Source organism: Lygodium microphyllum, chromosome 16 (genome assembly GCF_053477565.2).
Source record: "Lygodium microphyllum isolate KBCC chromosome 16, Lygodium_microphyllum_v1.1.10, whole genome shotgun sequence".
In the NCBI taxonomy this organism is placed as follows: Eukaryota; Viridiplantae; Streptophyta; class Polypodiopsida; order Schizaeales; family Lygodiaceae; genus Lygodium; species Lygodium microphyllum.
The window spans coordinates 360,562-382,827 of NC_141150.1; the positions used below are offsets into that span (position 1 = coordinate 360,562).

Genomic DNA, 22,266 nt, shown 5'->3' on the forward strand with positions numbered 1-22,266 from the left:
TGCTAGAAAGATGATCATAGACATATGCATTACTTTGACAACCAACAATCTTCCTAGGAAAGTAAGTAAGGTCCTTTCTGGCTATCTAGCTTACCTTTAGTCTATTGTGGCAACCGGCCAGCTCTTTGTATCATTATAACTCCAACCCCAATATTGCAATCAAGATATCAAAATATTTACCTATGCTAAATTTGTTTAAAACTGAAGTCTTGAATCCACTTAGCTGGCCAATTGAAACCTCAGTAAACTAGCTTTGTCTTGGAAGTGCTTCCCATTAATCTTAATAGTCTACAAAACTCTTCATATACATTCAATATCCCTTTCATAGGTTGTGGTTCAACCTCCACAATGTTGGAATTATCATCCGTAAAGAGCTAATAAATAAATTGTTTATCTTTCGCTAGTTGTAGACCTCTAATGACTCCCTATTAATACCCTTTTGTCAAGATTCCTTAGTAGAGGATTAGTGATGATAACAAATAGAGAGGTGCTATCAGACACACTTATTGTACAAATGTTTTGACTTCAAAGGGGAGAGAGTAGATACCATTAACATAAACCACAACATAGGCATTGGAGAAGAGTGTTTTGGTCATGCCACAAAAGCCCAAACTAAATCCCATGGAATTCATGACCTCCAAAATAAATGACCAGCTTATTCTATCATATGCCTTTGGAAAATCCATGTTAATAAGGACAAAGTCTTTTGCATGGATAAGGCATGATCCAGAGAGAAAATTAAGTTCATGATTGAATCTTGGATTCTCCTCCCATGAATAAACCCATGTTGCTAGGGATGAATAACTCTTCCCAATAAAAACTTGATCCTATATGCCGAAACTTTGGCCATAATTACCCCACATTCAATAATGTCAAAGGCCTCCAATTATTTAGTTTGGACCTATCAAGAGTTTTTGGGATTAATTTTATAAGGACTTTATTGAGCTCCTTGGGGAACTCACCTATGATTCTAATCTTATTCAATAGTCTATAGAGATCTCCTAAGTATACAATCTAGATAGATTGAAACACATAAATAGGAATGCCATTTGTACCATGTGATTTTCCTCTTTTCATATTTTTAACGACATACACTAGCTCCTCAACTAAAAAGGCCTTGTCGAGGGACAATATATCTTTCAGTTTGATGTAGCCTCCTTCTACAAACGAGAATTCATCTAGTCTTTGTCTATAATAATTAGGTGGTTGCTCCATTTTAGTGCCAACATATGGTAGAGAGGCACTTTGTGCAAACTTTGGCAACATCCTACTCTTCCTTGAGCACCCTACCATTCTTATCTTCAATCATTAAAATTGTCTCCCTCATCTTCTTGATTTGCAATGCTTTTAAAAAGTAAGAATTGGAAGCATCATCTACTAGATATGAGTGACCCTTTAATTGTACCTTTCTAGCTTCAACTCAAAGGTTCAGCAAATCATCAATTCAATACTCCCCCTCCCCTAAATTGAGGATTTTATGTTCTTTGCCCTTGTTGGTGCATTGGATTTTTTTCTCCAATTGGTTGTTTGGCACTCTTTAGTGCTATCTTGCAATTGGCCAATCCATTTTCTTTTCTTTGTTCCTTTCTCTCTTTTCCTCCACCACCTATTAAGGACAATCTATAGTGTGATGTCCTCCATCTTTGCACACAAAATAAGTGTCAAGGAATGCAGAGAACTTGACATCCAATAGAAGCTCTAGAACATTAGAATCGAACAACTCCACATTTTCAGGTATTTGTTTCTTTCTATCCCATAACATGCAAACTTGTTTCGTTGCTTTGATGATAGCATTAGTTGTGGATGGGTTTGGCTAGTGGTGATTATGGAGTGGCAAGACAAGAAGCTGGATGGGTTAATGTTTATGACTACAATGATCATGGGTCAAGGGAGAGGATGTGGGCCACTCTAATCGAATGTAGCCTGGACAGGGTGCTGTTAGGGGGATACTACAACATGGTCGTGGACAAACAAGATGCCAGCACACTTGTTGCTCTCATGGAGAGGGGAAGCTGGGAGGAGTTGGCGGACTCCCTACAACTGGTTGACATATGAGAGTACTTGTGGATGGAGGAAAGACAACTGGTTGACATATGAGAGTACTTGTAGATGGAGGAAAGACTTAGAACCTACAATGCACTTAAACAGTCCATGCTACTGGGCCCATTTAGATAGATGGTATTTAACCCAAGGTGGGGAATGGCTCCCTGCATTTGTGGACCTCTTTATGGAGTACAGGAACGTCCTCTCCGATCACATGCCACTCAGAATCTCCTTCTGCTCAGCTAAGCCATGCAGGATAGCCGGGCCAAGACGCCGGTTTGTTGCCAATAGTAGGCACTTCATGCAGACCAGATTCGAATATATGATAAAGTGGTTCCATACAGATGCTGAAGGAGAAGACCGCAGAACAAGTGAGCCACGCTTGGGATCAATTCATTGATACCGTGCAGCAGTGTATTCAACTTCAAGGAATATGGATGACCTGAAAAGAAAAACAGAAGCTATAATGGGCGAAAAGGCTGATGTAGAAGGCTGCCAACAGGCAGGTTGGCACCCCCATGCCAGAGACACAGATTTATAGGATCAAAAAGGCGCAATTGATTAAGCATGCCTCTCTAGCCAAAGCCCAGGTCTCTATAAATGGCACACTATTGGAACCCTTTGTGGTAAGTAGAGGAGTGCGGCAAGGGTGCCTGGTAAGCCCGCTGCTATCTGACGTTGCTTCACACCCACTGTTCTGGATGTTGGAAAAGTCAGTGATTTAGGGACAGGTGGAGGGGTTCAAGTATAAGGGAAAGCAACTCCCAAGGCAGGGCTATGCAGATGACTTGTTTATGATGGTGGAGGCAAGCGAAGACAACCTGGAGAGAACCATGCAGGCACTCAATGTATACGAGAGAGCAACAAGGCTCAGAATCAACTTCCAAAAGTCACACTGATCTTCCAAAAGTCACAACTGATCAGTGTGACAGAAGACGATGTCATGGTTCATGGATGGCCAAGGAAGATAGTCAATAGAGGAACCATCTATAGGTATCTTGGATACCCAATGGGGGTCGACACAGGGCAGCAGAGCATGAAAATCAGCTGGGTTCTGGAGAAGGTGAGGAGCAAGCTAGACAGTTGGAGCTCCATGGCTTGGCCACTCCACGTTCGCTTGAAAATTCTCAAGCTCTTCGTCCTTCCCATGATAAGATTTTACCTCTAGTAGTACTACAATGGACTAGAACCAAATGCAAAGTATGGGATTCCATGGTGGCAAAATTCTTATGGGGCAAACAAGGTAAAAGTCGGTACATGGCACCAATTAGCATAGACTCAATGAAAGGAAGCATGGAAGATGGGGTCTAGCGCTGCCCTGGCTCGAGTTTGAAAGAAATGCGCTAAAGGGAAAACTCTTGAGGAAATGCTGGGAATAGGAGATCCGAGACACCCTGGCCGGAATTTCTACCTACCATTCTTGAACAAGAGAATATGTACTTATGTAGACAATGGAATATTGATGGTAGAGATATGATAACTTCACATGCACTACTAGTGGCCAGAGTCAAAGGGATAATAGCTGACATAATAGGGAGCTGGAATATAATTTTGATGAAGGGAAATCCGGATAACTTCACATGCACTACTAGTGGAATATTGATGGTAGAGACATGATAACTTCACATGCACTACTAGTGGCCAAAGTCAAAGGGATAATTGCTGACATAATAGCGAGCTGGAACATAATTTTGATGAAGGGAAATCCGGATGTGGAAAGACGAGAGCTCGATAAGGAGGCAAATATATTTTGGGCCTGGGAGCTCAAACCGCCTCTTGATCTAGAAGTGGGACGTCGTGCAAGGCTCTGACAGTTGAAGGGTTGAGTAGAGCTAAGCACTGGATCGAGGCGGATAACAGGGTTATCAATGGTGAAGAAGGGGCAACATGGAACCTATTCTTGAATAGCCTATTGATGTGTAGGAACAATGAAGTGGAGAGGGTATACGGGCTCTGGAAAGTCAAGCTGGACTCTAGCAGATTTGAGACATTCATGAGGAACCTTTGGGGACTTAGAACCCCACTTCAGGACAGAATCTTCGGATGGAGGATCATAATGGGCGCCATGATCACTGCGAGCAAGATGCACCAAAGAGGTTTCGGGGATGGTACATGCATGTGCGGAGGGGAGAAAGATATGCTACACCTATTCTGGAATGGCTGTAAGGCACAACAGATTTGGAATGAGGTACTCCCACACATCGGAGATGCCCTGGAGCTGGGTTTCGAGTTGCAAGCATGTATCTTCGGAGAAAGCAATAAGCTGGATAAGGAAGGAAGGGTAATGCTAAACCTGATTAGGATCTCTACTCTTAAGGCAATCTGGGATACCAGGAACAAAGCTATATTTGTGGGGACCACTGTTACAATTAATTGGCCAACGATAGCATCAAAAGTTTGGTGGCAAAATTGAGCGCGAGGATCTGTCTAGGTTCACCAAATGGCTGAACTAACAGGGCTTTTGTATGTGAAGTCTCTCTGTTACTCTATATCAATAGAAATTATCTTTTAGCGTCTAAAAAGTTCCAAAAGGTACTGGCCCCTGGGTGTGACGAGTTAACGATTCCCAAAAAGGTCAAAAGTTTTGTCTGTCGAAAAAGAAAAAAAACTCGAAGACATTGGGGTTTACCGACGTTTGTAGCTTTTAAATTTGCGCCGTTCATCTGTCAGCCCCGACAGGATTTTCCTGCATGGCGGAGGCGGAGCCCCTCCTCGGCGAGAATCCACACCGCTTCTGTATGTTTCCAATTCAATACCCTGCCATCTGGGAAATGTATAAGAAGGCGCAAGCAAGCTTCTGGACAGGTCCGCCCAAGTATTTCCTCTCATCAATTCTGAACAAATGCGGGTGTGCGCGTATCCAACAAAGAAAATAAAAAACAATGTTTTTGTGTTCTGCTATTGCTTGAACGTTGAATTAACAATAGCACGAGGCACCACTGGCAGACGCGCACACTTTGTTTCTGTTAGGTTGTTGATTACTTGTTTCATGGAAAACTCTTATTGTATATAGAGAGATGTCTTACTTGTTTCATGGAAAACTCTTATTGTATATAGAGAGATGTCTTACCTATTCTATAGACTAATGCAACAGCGAGACTGTTCTAGGACACATGATATACACAGACCACGTTGAACTGAGAAAGAATGGCTTGAATCATTGCCATAACACACAGTGAAGAATATCAACCTTGCTGCTTTGTTGGTGGTCCTGCTGATCTCTTGCTGCAGTTTGGAAGTGTTAAAATGTCCTGAATTTTGTTTGAGGATATAAGGTGAACAAGGGCTACACATTGGTGCCAGTAGAGCTTGACCAGCCATGTTGTTAGTATTGCCTGTTAGGGCATATGCTTTTACAATGGTACAATGGCATGGCGAATAGTTATCCAAAAATTACTCAGTTATGAGCTCATCTAGTTGAGCTTAAGATTATTGTTTGGCCTAAACTTTCTCTTTCTTTTTGAAGCTAAGTCGTTAAAAGGTGGGAATGAAAGGGTGATGCTCCAGCACACTAGTACGCACTTGTTATGGATCGAGTGTATAAGTTTTTGGATACATGGAACTTAAAAAACGGGGCTTCACCTATTTAGGTAGCATATATTCAAGTAGACACAAATTCATCGGACTTATCATCTCCTTTCTCCAATTCTATGAACAATTGATGGATGTATAGACCTTCCGTAAGTGATAAACTTTTCTAGCCCTTTTTAAACCATCATAAACGAGTCATAAAATTGGTATTGGGCCTTTGGCTCTGGCTCAGCTCACTAGCTCTCACATTGGCATTGGTTCTCTCATCATTGTCATGAGAGCCATATCAATCCATCATGTGTTGTAGGCAATGCTCAATAGAGGTACATCTTGCCACATCTATAAGACCACTCCTTTGTAAACTCTCCCAATCAGTATCCTTGTATTCACCTTTGTACCTAAATTGCGTCTATGGACTCTTCACAAGCGCCACAAATTGGAACCTCCAATTAGCGAACAGCTTAGGGTAGGTACAAACTCGAGTTGTGTGAGGACAGGCTGTTAGTGGATATAGTCAGTTCATTGTGAGTCTGTGCATGTCCTAGTGGGCTAGGCATAGTTTGTTTATCAGTGATGTAGTCACCTAATTTCTGGTCGCTTGGTCATTTATTGTTGGCTGACCTGATGTATTTATGGCTCCATCAGCTGGCCGAATTTTCCTGATTGTTGGCCTATTTATAGGCTTGGACTCTCTCCTCCAGTTTGTATTTGTTTCTGTAGTGTCTCATGTCTTGGTATATGGATTCCATTTCTCGAGCATCTCTTTTCTTCTAAGTTCTTTGTGTAGTGTTCTTCTTTCCTTTGCAATGTTTCTTTTTTCTCTTCTTTCTTGTGTTGTGCAGCCTATTACAGCAGATTTACATGCTTCCATCGCTGCACCCAGTTCTGACATGGTATCAGATGTCTGTGTTAGGTCATGTGGTGCAGATTTCTTTTGTGCCAGATCTGTGTTTTACACTGTCTGCTGCTGCTGATTGGACCTGTCCTGACTTGCTGCAACTTTTCTACAGCCTGGGTGACCATCTGTTGCAGTTTTTCGGCCTGTTTCCAACCTCTGATCCTTGTGTTTTCTGCACAGATGCTTGCATTTTGACTGTTTAACATCTGTAGGCAGGTGACGACCTGTTTTCTCCAGTTTTACTGCATTCATTGCTTAATCAGCTTCTGTTTTTATTTGCTAACCCTGTGTTTTCAGTGTTCAATTTGTTTGCAGGCTACATGATTGTCTTTTTAAGTTGATCTTCTTGTTTGTTGGTTGAGTCATCATTTTCTTGCTGTGTTTGATCAGATTGTGTCCTTTGCAGTTGTCTTGTCTCTTGATGAACTTTTGTGATTCATTGTTGAGCTTTAGAGAGGGTTCTTGTGTATTTGGTTGTCATGTTTTTCAAACACCACACTCTGTGTACTGTTGATCCATTCTCTACTTTCATTATTGCTTGAACTCTTGAAAATCTTGTGAGTGTGTATTCTTGGCACACCTTTATCCCTCACGATCCCTTGTCCCAACTCATCTTCTCTATGTATCCCTCATCATGGTTCCAAGGGCTTCTCCCTTTGATGCTCAGCATGTAGACATTCTTTACTCATTTATGAGTGTTCTTGTTGTGTTCAGATTAAGGTTTTGGTGAGGATGCTGTCTCCAAGTATTTTAGATGTTTGAGCTTCAAAGAGGGATAATATATGAAAGAAGAAGAAGAAGTCTCAGTCCTATTATTGTGACAAAAAGGGGGACATCACTAGAAGGATGGCATGATATTAACTGCTTTACAAAAGGAGAAGGTGCAGACAATGACAAAGGGTGATGAATCTATCGACGAGTCTTCATAATCTCTAGGTCTAGGTTTAGGCTCTACCAGTTCAAGTTCACATGAGGGGACACTTTAGTGGTTTGGCCAAAGGCGGGGAATCCGTAGTCATTTTTGCACTGCGGCATTGGTGATAGGATGGTCATGTGTACTACTTCAGAGGCATTGTTGATAGACATAAAAGAGCTGCTATGATTCTTTTTTATTTTTAAGTTGTTATTGACATCGGGTTCTTTCTGAGACACCTTTGGTGGTGGCTGGTACACTCATAGCTTGGGTATCCACGGTCTTAATTGGTGATCATTGTTGTATGGTTTATGATGACTCATCATTGTATATTGTATTGTACTAGCGAAATTAGTCTTCTTTCTGTGGATGGATGGTAATTCCTTGATTACAACCTAGTCATAGTAGCAACATTTATTATAAAATGGAGAAATCCAAATCAACTTATAATCTTGGACAATGGACATCCTGTTGGCCCCAAAACTGGTGCCCCTTTTGGTATTTCTCTAACTTAGTTGAAGAAGAAGTTGATGTACATGGGATTTTTCCAATCCCTTTTGGTATTCCAACCCCCCTTGTTGTCCAAAATGACCAGCAAGTCTTCAACTTGATTTGCCCCTTGATTCGGGCAATCAATTGGCCTTCACCTGCTTTGATGGAGATGGAAAATGCCATAAATTCATTGATTTTCTGGTCCCTCCACTTGAATTTGATTGAAAATAACTTCAGCCTTGTTGAATCCAAGTCTTGAAGCTTCCAATTTCTAGTACGCTTCCCAAAACTACTCCTAAGCCCTAATTTCTACTTTGTAGATTAGGGTTTACAGTAGAGAAACCTGAAATTTCTCAGCCTTTGGTGATCTCAATGCTGTAATCTTCGGAGCAAGGCTATAGAAAGGCTGGGAGATGAGAGAGAATGCTGAGGAGAGAGAAAATTCAGACTTTCTCTGTGAAGAATTGAAGAAAATCAGTCATATACTATTGTTGCCTTGTCTCAACAGCCTATAGATGTTGTTACTTGTTGTTGATTGTTCTTCTCCTGCCCTTGGTTGCCTCCAAAGTCCTCCAATGGTTGCAGATCAGACCAATAGCATCTTGTCCCTTTCTCTTGTAGGCTGAATATACTAAAAATGCCTCTTTTCAGCCTCTAAAGATGTTTTTCAATCTTATATGGGCATTTTTTAATCAAATGGTAGTATTTTCAAATGGTTTTTTAATCATTATCCATAATTAAATATTAATTGAAAGTCTTAAATTACTAAAAATTAATCTAATAATTATTTCGGTGTCTAGAAAAATAAATTGACTGGCCAATAATTAAATTGGCTAGGCAACTTCCATTCCTGAGTGCCTTTGCGCCATCTTTGACTATCAGATTGGCGTTAGGTATCGTTAAACACACTTCTCTAGTGTCAACAACTGACACTTATGGCCAAGTGAATGACCTAGGCCAACAACTGGCACCAAATACCACCAAGTACTTGTGCGGTATAACTTATAATAACTTTTGCATTTGATATCCCATGATTTTCTCGAGTGTCGGGCTTATAAATGTACTCTAACCTCAGCTACACCTCACATGTGCAACATGTTGGGTGTAAAGGCCCTTTATGCTCTCCCGTGTATCTCCCATGTATATATAACTTCACACATGTGAACTCACTCTAGTGCGTGTAAGTGTATCGTACCCTACGTATAAATATATTCTTTTATTCTTTGTGTGTACCACATTGATACACACCTATCGGTCGACTCTTACTCTCACTCTCACTGTTTAGTACCTCGATTAATATGCGTGCTCTCTCTACTTCCGCTAGCTCTCATCAAATTGGTATCAAAGTTACCTCCTACTTAAAGGTCCTAAGCGAACCTTTAACCGACTTCCACAAGTCTAATGCAATGCTCATGTTGAGCCTTTGCAAGACTTTTAGTGAGAACGTTTGCAGGGTTATCCTGTGATTTGATTTTAGTCAGTGTGACTAGACCATCATCCAGAACTTGTCTGATAAAATGATACTGAACATCAATATGTTTGATACGTGCATGAAATATGGCATTCTTAGCCAGGCATACAACACACTGGCTATCATCTCAAAGTACCGGTGTTTTGGTGGGTAGCCCAAAATCCTTGACCAAACGACCAAGCCAAACTGCTTCTTTGAAGCTTCAGTGGCTGAAATATATTCAGCCTCAGTGGTAGAGAGTGCTACTATCTTTTGCAATCTAAGCACCAAGAAATTGTCCCACCAGTCAAGGTAAAGATGTACCCTCCAGTAGACTAGCGAGTATCCAAGTCACCTGCCATGTTTGCATCACAATACCCTTGTAGATCTAACGTACCCTTTCCATAGCAAATACATTTTCTTTGTGTGCCCTTAAGGTACTGTAAGATACATTTCACTGCTTCCCAATGTGCTTTGCCAGGATTTGATATAAACTTGCTCATAACTTCCACTACATGAGCAATGTTAGATCTAGGGGTAACCATAGCATACATGAGTGAGCCACAAGCTAAAGTATAAGGAACACCCTTCATAGAGCTGATTGCCTTATCATCTTTTGGCCAATCTACCTTGCTAAGCTTAAGATATGGTGGTAAAGGTACACACCAAGAGGCTTAGCATCTGCCATAGAAAAACGATCAAGTACCTTGCTGATGTACCTTTCTTGTGAGAGAAATAAGAGCTGTGGCTCTCTATCTTGTGTCACATGCATGCCCAAAATGTGTTCAACAATACCCAAATCCTTCATGCAAAAGGCTGGATTCAATTGTCTTTTCAATGCATTAATCTGGCTTTTATGCTTACTAGCAATAAGCATATCATCCACATAAAGCATAAATATAATAAGGCTTCCATCATCAGCCTTTTGAATATATAAGTAGTGATCCGGACTACTTTTAAATCCATGTGAGAGCATGAAGGCATCAAAATTTTTATACCATTGTCTAGGAGCGTGTTTCAAACCATACAAGCTTCTCTTAAGCTTACATACCAAATGCTCCTTTCCTTATATAACAAAATCTTAAGGCTGTTTCATGTATAGCTCTTCTTCTAGATCACCATGCAGGAATGCAGTTCTAACATCCATTTGATCATGTTCAAGATCCATAGATGCTACAATGGCAAATAACACTCGAAGAGTAGTCATTTTGACAACAGGAGAAAACACTTCTTGAAAATCAATGCCCTCCTTTTGTGTATAGCCCTTAGCCACAAGTTTGGCTTTGTATTTGGGTTTGCCATCCACACATTTAATGTTATAGACCCATTTGTTAGGAATGGCTTTCCTATCCTTGGGCAATGTAACCAAATCCCAAGTATCATTCTGATAAAATGACTTTATTTCTTCTTGCATAGCTAGCTCCCACTTTTTCTTCAATTCACATGATAAAGCCTCTTTATACGTAAGAGGCTCACCTTTATCTGTGAGCAAAATGCAGTCCAAAGAAGGATCAAATCTTTGTATAGGTCTTTTGACACGTGTAGACCTTCTTACCCAATGATCTGTGTTATTAGGTAATGGATCCACATCCGAGGGAATGTCAATGACCTCATTGTTTGGTTGCTGAACTGCATGTTCAGGTTGCTGTACTACAATTTTAGGCTGCTGTAATTCATTCTCAGCATGCTGATTTTCGTGCCCTAGTTGATGTTCAACATCCCCTTTGTCATGCGGCTCAGAAGATGAAGAAGACTAGAGGAAAGCAGTCCGATACTAAATGAGCACGAGATTCATTTCACCTCCCAGCCTTGCCTAGTTCATTGTTGGCCACACTCATCGTGATCCGATTGCCAGCTGTCAAACCTTGGTGAGTCCTACTATTCTTGGACTCTCTTTAATTCTAGGCTCCCCTAAAACCCGTTCGGGCGCCCAAGACCCCGGACGGTCATGCCTCGTGCATGTTTCCCTTAATTTACCTTATAAATATAACATTTCCTTCCCCTTAGGAATCGGTTTCGTCCTCGAAAACGATACTTGGAAGGTCTAACTGTAAATTGGGAAACCTTTTCTTTAAAGTACTTACTCGCTCCCATGTTGAGCTTTCTTTTGAACAATCTTGCCACTTAACCAAACATTCTTGATAAATAGTATTCCTTGTTCGTCTATTACGAACATTTAATATTCTTTCTGGTTCATGTGGATTAGATTGGTCATTTAATAGCTCCTTAATATTATCATTTAAAACTAAATTATCCAAATTACCCAGCTTCTTCCTTAAGTTACTTACATGAAAAACTGGATGTATTTTACTACCAGCAGGTAGTTGGAGCTTGTAAGCCAGTTCTCCCACCTTTTTAAGTATTATGAAAGGACCACAATACCTGGGTGAAAGCTTTGGACATTGTTCCGTTTTCATGGTTTTAGTTTGTTCAGGCACCTTAAGATAAACCAATTCTCCTTCTTTAAAGGAGATGTCTCTTCGGTGAGGATCTGCATATGCTCTAGCTCGATGTTGAGCTTTTTTAATATTTTCTTTAGCCAATTTTAACATACTATTCATATCCTCCAAAAAATCCTCAGCTGCCTGAACCTTTTCCTTATGCAGTCCTACTGCAAAAGGAGCTCTGGGCTGAAACCCATACATTAACATAAATGGACTATATCCAGTGGAAGAGTGCTTGGCACTATTATATGCAAACTCTGCTATCGGTAGATACTCTTCCCAATTAGTTTGCCTTTTACTTACATATGCCCTAAGTATATCTTCAAGGATTTGGTTAACCCTTTCAGTTTGCCCATGAGTTTGCGGGTGATCCGCGTACTCATGCTAAGTTTAGTATCCAACTTCCTAAATACCGCACGCCAAAATTGACTATCAAATTTTCTATCCCGATCAGAAACTATATTTGCCGGAAGGCCATACAATCGGTATATGTTCTCTACGAACAATCTAGCCAATTCTGGTGTTTTAACATCAGTTGAAGTTGGAATGAATCTAGCCATTTTGGTTAACCTATCCACAATCACCCACACAGAGTCGTGCCCCCTGTGTGTTCTGGGTAAAGCAACAATAAAATCCATGGAGATACTTTCCCATTTTCCTGAAGGAATCTCTAGTGGATGGAGAAGTCCTCCCATTTTCAATCTTTCAGCTTTATTAACCTGGGATTTATTACATTTGACCACATAGTCAAGGACGTCCTTATTCATTCCAGGCCAATAGAACTGCCTTTTAATAAGTCTATAAGTCTTATTAACTCCTGGATGTCCCGCGCTAGGGGTATCATGACACTCAAAGAGTATCTGGCGCCTTATTTCTGTATCTTTCGGGACACATACCCTACCTTTGTAGAGTAAATAACCATTATCAATGGTAAAATTCTTCCACTTGAATCCGGTTTGAGCAACCCCTAATGCTCCATTTCCTTGTTGAACGTCCTCAGATATTCCTTCCTCAGTACAAGTACTTTCATTTGGATCCCCATTTTTTATTGCTTCCCATATGTTGGAATATGCCGGATCAACCTGGCATTTCCCTTTTAAAGATTCAAGCAAGTTGGAAGTGAACTGAGTAAAACTCAATTCATTAATGATGGGCATTCTGCTAAGTGCATCAACTATTATATTATACTTTCCTTTTCTATATCTTATCTCATAGTTGAACTCTTGGAGGAGTTCGGCCCATCTGGCTTTACGCCCGTGTAGATCCGGTTGATCATTAAGCCACTTAATGCTCTCATGATCCGATAAAATCAAAAGTTTGGCACCGTACAGATAGTGCCTCCATTTCTTCATTGCATGTACTATTGCATACAGCTCCCTCTCATAAACAGAATAATTCTGTTTTGCACGGTCTAATTTTTTGCTTTCAAAAGCAACTGGTCGACCTTCTTGTAATAAGACCGTGCCTATCGCCTTATCACTGACATCAGTTTCAACCACAAATGGTTTATTGGGATCCACTATTAATAATATTGGAGCTATAGCAATAGCTACCTTAATTTTTTGAAAACTTTCATTTTGGTCTGTTCCCCAATTAAAGCTCTGTTCCCCAATTAAAGCTCTTTCCTTTCCCTTTAAGTTGGTCTGTCATTGGAACAGCTATTTTGGCATAATCTCGAATGAATCTATGATAAAATCCAGATAAACCTAGGAAGATCTGCAGCTCTTCCAGGTTCCTTGGAGATGGCCATTCAATAATTGCCCTAACTTTTTCTGGATCCATCTTGATTCCCTCTTTCGAGATAATATGCCCCAAATATTTGACCTCTTGTGCAAAGAATTCACATTTAGTTTTCTTCGCATAAAGGGAATGTGTTCTTAACAGTTGGAATACTAATTGTAAATGTTCCAAATGTTCTTCTCTTGATTTACTAAAGATCAAGATATCATCCAAGAAGACTACTACAAAATGTCCTAGATAGGGCCGTAAAACACTATTCATCAGCTTCATAAAGGTAGCTGGTGCATTAGTGAGGCCAAAAGGCATCACCAAAAAATCGTAATGCCCGTATCTAGTACGAAATGCTGTCTTGGGAACATCTTGTGCCTTAATTCTTACTTGGTGATAGCCTGATCTTAAATCTATCTTTGTGAAGAATTTTGCCCCTTGTAATTGATCAAAAAGATCTTCCATTCTGGGCATAGGAAATTTATTCTTCACCGTTATTTTATTAAGTGCTCTATAGTCAACACAAAGTCGCATAGAACCATCTTTTTTCTTTACTAATAAAATTGGCGAAGCCCAAGGTGAATTACTGGGTTGAATAAACCCTTTATCAATGTAATCCTTAATTTGTCTTTCAACTTCTTGGTGCTGTGTTTCACTTAACTTATAAGGTGGTTTAGAAATAGGGTGAGTATCCTTATTTGTGTCAATTGGGTGATTTATATCACCCCTATCTGGTGGAAGGCCGCTTGGTAAATCAGAAGGAAACACATCTTTAAATTCATCTAACAAACTACTTAATTCATTATTTACATTCAACTCACAAACATAAGAAAATTGTTGCTTTATATTACAGAAAGTAAAAGTGTTTTGTACAGGAAGAGACCATAACATGTATACCTCACAAACTTCCTTCTTTATCAGCTTCTGAACCTCAGTAGAACACAGCAAAGGATTATCAGATACTTCATGCACCTTGAATAACAAAAGTCTTACCATCTCTTTCAAATTCCAGTGTATTATGATGGTAACTACGTTTTAAGGATGGTTCCAATCCCCATAGCCACTCCCTCCCTAGAGCAATATCAGCTCTTTCCATGTTCATAATTTGGAAATCAAGTTTATATTTATATCCTTGAATCTCAATTTTCAAATTGGATACCATTGTATTCCATATTTTATTATCTTGACCTTGCATCATACGAACAACATATTGATGCCCACTCTTTTGTTGGGGAAGTTGCAATTTTTTGATAAGTGCATAATTTATAAAATTATGTGTAGTAGAGTCATCAATCATGACTCTAACCCTCTTTCCAGCTATCAATCCATGCACTCTAACTAAATCATGTGGGCCAAAGGTAGGCTGCCACATAGAAGTTGACATACAACACTTGTGTTGTACATCCATGTGCAAGACCTTTAAAGATTTATACCTTTCACGCCCCGTTAATTCTAAGGTCTGTACTACATGGATTTGTTTTTCTTTTCCCTTGCCCTTGTCCTTATCCTTTCCTTTGTCTTCCCCCTTTTTCTTTTGAGGGAAATTCCAAGCAGCATGGTTAGGGGATAGGCAATTGAAACACAACTTTTCTTTTTTGGCCTTATCAAAGTCATCAGGACTTAACTTTGGCCTCACATATTGTTTCTTTTCAAAAGGTTATTTTTTACCCTTAAAAAATTGCATTTTTCTTTTAAATTTGCCCACAAATTTTGAGGTTTCCAATTCCTTAGACTTGGGCTCCGTATTAGTGAGACTAGTGAGTGTACCTGGACGCATACTATCTTCATTGATTAATGCAAATTTAATTGCCTCTTCTAGTGTCTTAGGTGAACTCCTTTTTACTTCCTTTTTACAGGCTTTATCTAGTCCCCTAATGAATCCTCGTCTTTTGAAATTCATCTATTCTTTCCAATTTGAGGATTATCTCACGATATTCCTCCGGATATGTCAGCAGGGGTCTTCCCTTTTGTCTGACATAATCCCAATCTTCCCAATTTCTTTCCATTTCATTTTCAGGAAGGAATTCTTTCAAAAAGACGGATTCAAATTGAGCCCAAGTTTCAGGTATTTTATTTGCCTCCTTTAAAGTTCGCCACCATTTATACGCTTTGGGCCCCAAAGTTAAACTAGCCTCCAGTGCTTGGAGATGTGGTGGAGTATTTTTAAGTTTATGTAAATCTTCCCATTTTTGGAGAAAATTAAAGATTGTATCTTTATTTCTATCTTTTTCCTCCCCGTGAAACTGAGGGGGTTTCATATCTTTTAGAACTGGATTATCCCTCAACTTGTGGTGGGGTTCCTTAGGATCTCGCATAGTCACATCTAAATCTTTCGATGAAGATGGGACATCCGAGGTTTCTATCTTATTTTTATCCCTTTCTAACAATAAAGTTAATTGAGATTTTATTTCAGTGAGTGTTTGAGTTAAAAATTCCATTTGAACCCCCTGAGCCTGCACACGAGCAGTAAGATCATCAAATTGTTCTCGTGTAGCAAAGAATTCTTCCCACTGTTCTTCTTGCATCTCCGATTCATGGGGATCTACCATAGGGTGGTCCCCAGAACTAGAACCTTCCATTACTCCCTCTTTCCCTTTTTCTGGCATTAATACACTGGAATTGGAAAGCAAAGATAAGAAATTTGCATACAAAGTAAAGTACTTCCCTGGTTTTAATGGCAGGGCTACTGTTGCTGGTTTTATTAATAAGCCCGAAGAGTAAGGAACAATTTTTGTCTTCTTGGACTAGACCAGTCATGCTGGAAATGAAGTTCTTCGGCAGAAAACGGGACTATCACGTAAACCACGAATCTTATATGTATGATGAATCTGACTGATTTCAGTCAGCTGGTGGCGATTTAAGTGCTGGCTTCAATCGGGAGGAGACGATGCTACTGCAAAACTGCTCCTTGAAGACAGCTATGTGACGTGTATGACCTGAATACTGTTTGGCGCTTTTCGTCACGACTACAGCAGTTGTCTCACGTTTCGCCTCACGCCTCTGACGCTTTTCGTCACGGCTACAACAGTCGTCTCATGCTTCGCCTCACGCCTTTCATCTGCCTGCTACGTGTCACACTTACGTGATGTGGCACAACCACGAGTTACAATTTCGTGTGGTGATTTTCAACGATTGACGGACGATGGGTGACGACCTTAAACGACTGATAGATAACGTGTCATGTCAGTCGAATCGTGTGGCCCTTGCACCAATGTCAGGCGAATCGTGTGGCCCTTGCGCCTGTAATCGCCAGAAAGAAAAACTTCACAAATAACTAGCAAGATGAGAACCCAACGGCTCCAACAAGATGCGATGGCGGCTCTGATACCAATGTCATGCGGCTCAGAAGATGAAGAAGACTAGAGGAAAGTAGTCCAATACTAAATGAGCACGAGATTCATTTCACCTCCCAGCCTTGCCTAGTTCATTGCTGGCCACACTCATCGTGATCCGATTGCCAGCCGTCAAACCTTGGTGAGTCCTACTATTCTTGGACTCTCTTTAATTCTAGGCTCCCCTAAACCCCGTTCGGGCGCCCAAGACCCCGGACGGTCATGCCTCGTGCATGTTTCCCTTAATTTACCTTATAAATATAACACCCTTGTTGCCCATTTCCATCTGGCTCAATAATGATTCACTGATTGCCATAATCAGCATCAAAAGGAGCTGAATTTTCAGTGGCTGGTGGCTGCTCAAGTAATTGATCATATTGAAATTTAACTTTCTTTTTGTCTGAGTCATTTATTTCTGGCCAACTTGATGTATATATGGCTTCATCAGCTGTTTGACTTTTCTTGATTGTTGGCCTATTTATAGGTTCGGTCTCTCTCCTTGAGTTTGTATCTCTATGCATACTTCCACAGCAGGTTTTGTTGGAGAGGGGGAGCCGGTGCCAGTGTCCACATAGCTAGTGGCTCACGTTGTTTCTATGAGAATACACAATAGAAGTGGAACACGAACATGGAGAGAAAAATGAGAGGAGAAAGCTAGCAGGAATGGAAGGGAAATTGCTGAAACCAGCCTTCCTCCTTGGAAAGGGGGATAAAACCTCATTAATTATTAATAATTACAAGTAAATAAATCACATAAACTGAAATACACACTTTATCACTTTAGTCTTGGACAATGGATAGTCTATTGGCTCCAAAAGTGGTGCCCCTCGTGGTATTTCTTTACCTTTGATTGCAAATTGATGGAGTACAATTGAGATTTTGTAATCTCCTCTACTAGTCTAAGTGTCTCTTGCTGTCATACATGACTAGCAAGCCTTCAAATCAATTCGCCCCTTCGTTTGCTTGGGGATTGGCCTTTACCCTTCTCCTTGCGAGACAAACTTAACCCCAAATGAATCTCCTTGAAATTCTTTAATTTCAGCTGTTGGATTTGAAGTCCTCGGCCCTCAATTTTGAATATCTTCTTGAGGCAGTTGTCAAATCCTAATTTTGGTTGTAAATTGGGGTTTACAATAGAGATTGATCATTGTTAAAAAAATAACAAAGAGACCAGAGAGACAGTAGGGTTTTTGGGGAGAAACACTGAGTGTGTATGGCAAACACAGAGAGAAGAGAAACTCAGAAACATAGAAAGAACATGATGATTCATCGAATCAAGCTATGAGAAGAAAAGCTGATATAGTGGAGTTGAAGCTTAGAAGATGATTGCACTGTCTTGTTTGAATTAGGCGGGAGTGCCTATGGCAATCTGCACAGTGAAGCGAGCAAAACACAATCCTTCAGGTAGTGGGCTATCAAAGTAATCGTTGGAAGGAGAAGTACAACTATTGAGGGAGCGAAGCGTAGACCTTTGATGATGTCAAAGATGTGAAAGATGATCACTAGCTGTCGAGGGAGCAAATTGCAATCCTTAGATGTGGGGGAGATGAGCTAGGCTGCAAAATGTCATATGAATGATGACGCATGAGACCTGGGAGCTGCAAATGTAGATGTTTGGAGTGATCGGCTGCAAAATGCAGATTTGGAACAACCCAGAAGTTAACAATTGTTGCTAAGGAAGGTTGTGAGGTGGTAGGAAGTTGTCGCAAAGTGATGTGTACTAATGCTAGGCAATGTGAAGGCCTCCAGATGCCCAGATGCAGATTTGAGCAAGTCGCTAGGTGTAAGGAGTTGACGCCAACTAATACAGAGCCTTCAGATGTAGCAAACGTAGGAAAAAGGATGATGCCAATTGATAGAGACTAATACCAAGGATGTGGGGAATCCTCCAGGTAGCCAAATGCAGATGGTAGGCTAGCCTAAGATGATGCCAGGATGAGAGAGGTGGTCACCGTGTTGGAGGAGAGAGATAGATGCCCACCATGAATCGCAATATTTGCTTAAAGTAGTGTGAGGGTAGTGGAGAGGCAAGAGGGAGAAGGGAAGAGTGTTGGAATGACAAAGGAAGAGGGGTAAAGAATGATTGAAGTGTATGTAGAATGAATGAAGTGAGAGTCTATTTATTTGCATAAGTTGTCGAGGGTGGCGCACCACTATGTGGGTGCCCATTGACAAAGTGGCCAAAATATGGAAACCAGTTCTTTTTGGGGTTGTCAGTGTGAAACCCTAAAATGGAGTGTGTGAACTCAAGAAGTGGTTTCTCAACACCCCCTCTCAGGTCCAAAAAGGGATGAAGAAAGAGGAGCAAAGAGAGATACGATGAAGAGGTAGAGGATCTTGGAGATCCAAGATTTCCACTTGAAAGGTAACCTGTAGTAAGGAATAGTAGATGGGATGAACTGTAGAACCCGACTCCACCTCGGAAGAGAAGCCATTAGCTCCGTAACTCCATGCTGGAAGGAATTCAAAAGCCTCGTCACCAAGTTGCGGTTGAACCTCCAAGGCCTTGATCTAAGTGGTACCTGAAGATCCTGTAAAAAATAATAAGTATGCTCTCATACCATGTCAAAAATAACATATATGCTCTGATACTATGTCAAAATAAGCAACAGTACAGAGAGACAATAAGGTTTGTGGGGAGTAACATAGAGTGTGTACGACAAATATTGAAAGAGGAGAGAAACTCAGAAACACAAGAACATAGTGATGATGCACTAAATTATGCTATGAGAAGAAAAGCAGAGCCGACTTTCAAAAGATAACTACATTGTCTTGTTTGAATTAGGCGGTAGCACTTGTGGGAAATTTCCACAATGAAGGGAGCGAAATACAATCCTTCGGGCAGTGGGCTATCGAAGTAATCACTCGAAGGTGAAAGATAGCTGTTGAGGGAGCAGACCATAGTCCTCTGATGCCGTTGAAGATATGGAAGATGATCACCACCTATTAAGGGAGTGAATCACAGTTCTTTGATGTTGGGGAGTGAGCTGGGTAGCAAAATGCAAATCCTTGAGAGTGCTGGAGCTATCAAACGCAGGGAGAGGAGCCAAGATGCTGACCTCAGGTGGATAATGATGGCGGTAGATGATGGAGGATGAGCTGGGCTGCAAAAACATAGGTCCCAACAGCCTCAGTGACAAACACATGATGCTAGGTGATGGAGGAGAAGCCAGGCTGCAAAAACGTATGTCCCAATAGTCCTTGGGATAGATGAGTGACACCAGGTGATGGAGGAGGAGCCAAACTGCAGAAATGCAGATCCTAGCAGCCCATGTGCAGCTCTGCTACCTGGCAGGTATGGCTGCTTCTTGGCAGATACTGCTCAACTCGGCTAGGACCTCTGCAACCTCCTTTGCGATCCAGTCCCTCCTGCCCCACTCCCTAGTCCAGATTTGTTCATTCTGTCTCGTCACCTGCTCCCTCCTATAGATCGAGTCTGGGATCCGATAGGATTGTGCGTCAAGGGCAAATGATGGAGGATCAAGTGTCAGGAGAACCGGACAGTAATCGAATAGCGTGGTGCCCGCCAACCACCCAATTTGGCCTCCGCGAGAGCATCCCCACTCTCCCACATAAAACCTGTCCAACCGCTCTAGCAAGGCACCACCTAGCCGCCTGTATCCCCAAGAGAAATCCAACGACCTCTCCCTCCTGTGGAAGGCAGGATCTCTCCAAGCATCGCGTGCTCCTATTGCGAGTAGGAAGATCTCCCATGCCTCCTGCTCCTCCCCAGTCATGCCCTGGTAGTTTCTGCCTCTGCCTTGCTGGTCCTCTAAAGCCTCCAGGTTGTTGAAGTCTCCTCCAACGATCCAAGAGTCCACCTTTGGGAGTCCATCCATGATCTCCACCTAGAACCTGCTACGTGCCCTCACCTTAGTAGGGGCATAGACATTGAGGACTCCAAGGCAAGAGTTCCCAATATCCAATTTGATTCATAGAACCCTCCCTGCCACTATCGTTCCGTGGTCTCGTACATAGGTGGTAAGACTCGGGCCAACAGAGGTGCATACGCCTTCGCTCCTGCTCTGGGCATCGATGGCGTGCTCCTAGTAAGTGTGCGAGCTGCCCGGGAGTACCTTCCCTACCCTCTAAGCTTGGGTGGGAGTGAGCTTGTGCTCTTGTAGAAGTAAGATGTCGATCCGATCGGCAAGGGCAGGTTGCAGCTCCTGCCAAACAATCAACTTCCTGCAACCACGTGCCCCACTATCGTGGAGGCTATTCACGTTCCAAGATGCAAGGTGTAAACTCATGGGGAAATCTGTGACTGACCGAACAAGCATTTGTTCGGCGTGGAAGCTGCAAACGAAGAAGAGGAGCTATGAGGCATGTGGATGTGCTTTGTTGCTGGCATGGATGGTAAACTCCATTCCCCCATGGTAGCCCTCGGACGTACCATGGGGGTGATGGATACGCTTGGTGGTACCACCAAGGCATCAATCAACCAAGTTGAGAGATGAGACTCCGTACACTGGTAGAAACGGGCCGCCTGTGCTAGGGGCTACTCAATTACATCTACTGGCGCTCTACATTGCGGGGGGCTCGAAAGATAGTGCTCAAATGAGGAACCTTGGTCCCTGCCCATCAGTTGATGTCCATCATGCAGCCCGGCTACTGCTAGGAGAAAAGTGTCAAACCCCCTTTTCCCATCCACTGGGAGATGTGGTCTGCCACCTGGCTCTTCACCTCCTCCTCTACCTGAGTGGTCGTCCATCCTCCTATATGAGAGGTTTGACAAAAGAAGGCATAATTTGGTCCATCCAGTGGTGCTAGTAGATGGACCTTGTCGCTCCTAGCCTTGCGTGTACCACGAAGATTCCCATCTCTAGGGATAGTGGGAAAACTCCGCGCTCCGCAACTCTCAAATAAGACCACGGCTCATTGCGAAAAAACTCCTGCAGTAGCAGCTGCGCCTGTCTCGGGTAAGTGTGGCGTGCAGTATGGGCAGATTGAAACCGGCCTGTTCACTGGGAAGGGCAGTAGTGTACAACCAAAATATATAAATGCTTTCACCCAATTAACAGTCGCCCACTTTACCTGAACTTAAAGACACAGAATCAAGAAGAAATACAGGAAGCTAGAATGCTCCTGTTGCCACACCGACACCCTGTTGGCCCCTAAGTTAGGCGCCCCTTGTGGTATTTCTTTATTTTTAAAAAGAGAGAGAGTACAATGGGCTGTCTTTCACCTATTCTTGGTGAAATTTGGCAGCATAACAGTACAATTACTGACCCAAAACAAGTTGACCAGGAGGGGAAACTCTGCCCAAGTCTGAAACTTCTGGTTGGAGTGCAGAATTGACCATTTCAGTCTGCTATAATCACTGGTTCAGACCTGTTCTGAAACCTGTTTTCAACTCATACTGTTCCCTGTATTGTTCAGCCCACTGTAATTACTGGTTCAGACCTGTTCTGAAACCTGTTTTCAGCTCATATTGT

General features: G+C 41.8%; 1 protein-coding gene across 1 annotated transcript in view; it reads left to right on the forward strand.

The window, feature by feature from the left end:
* The first annotated feature begins 3,819 nt into the window (after positions 1 to 3,819).
* The window catches only part of LOC148022448 (ribonucleoside-diphosphate reductase small chain-like), a 36,974-nt gene continuing 18,527 nt past the window's right edge, over positions 3,820 to 22,266 (forward strand). Inside the window, exon 1 of the mRNA XM_087695068.1 lies at positions 3,820 to 4,848. Coding sequence (XP_087551194.1) covers positions 4,734 to 4,848 — 115 coding nt within the window. The 5' untranslated portion in view covers positions 3,820 to 4,733. The remainder of the gene's footprint in view (positions 4,849 to 22,266) is intronic.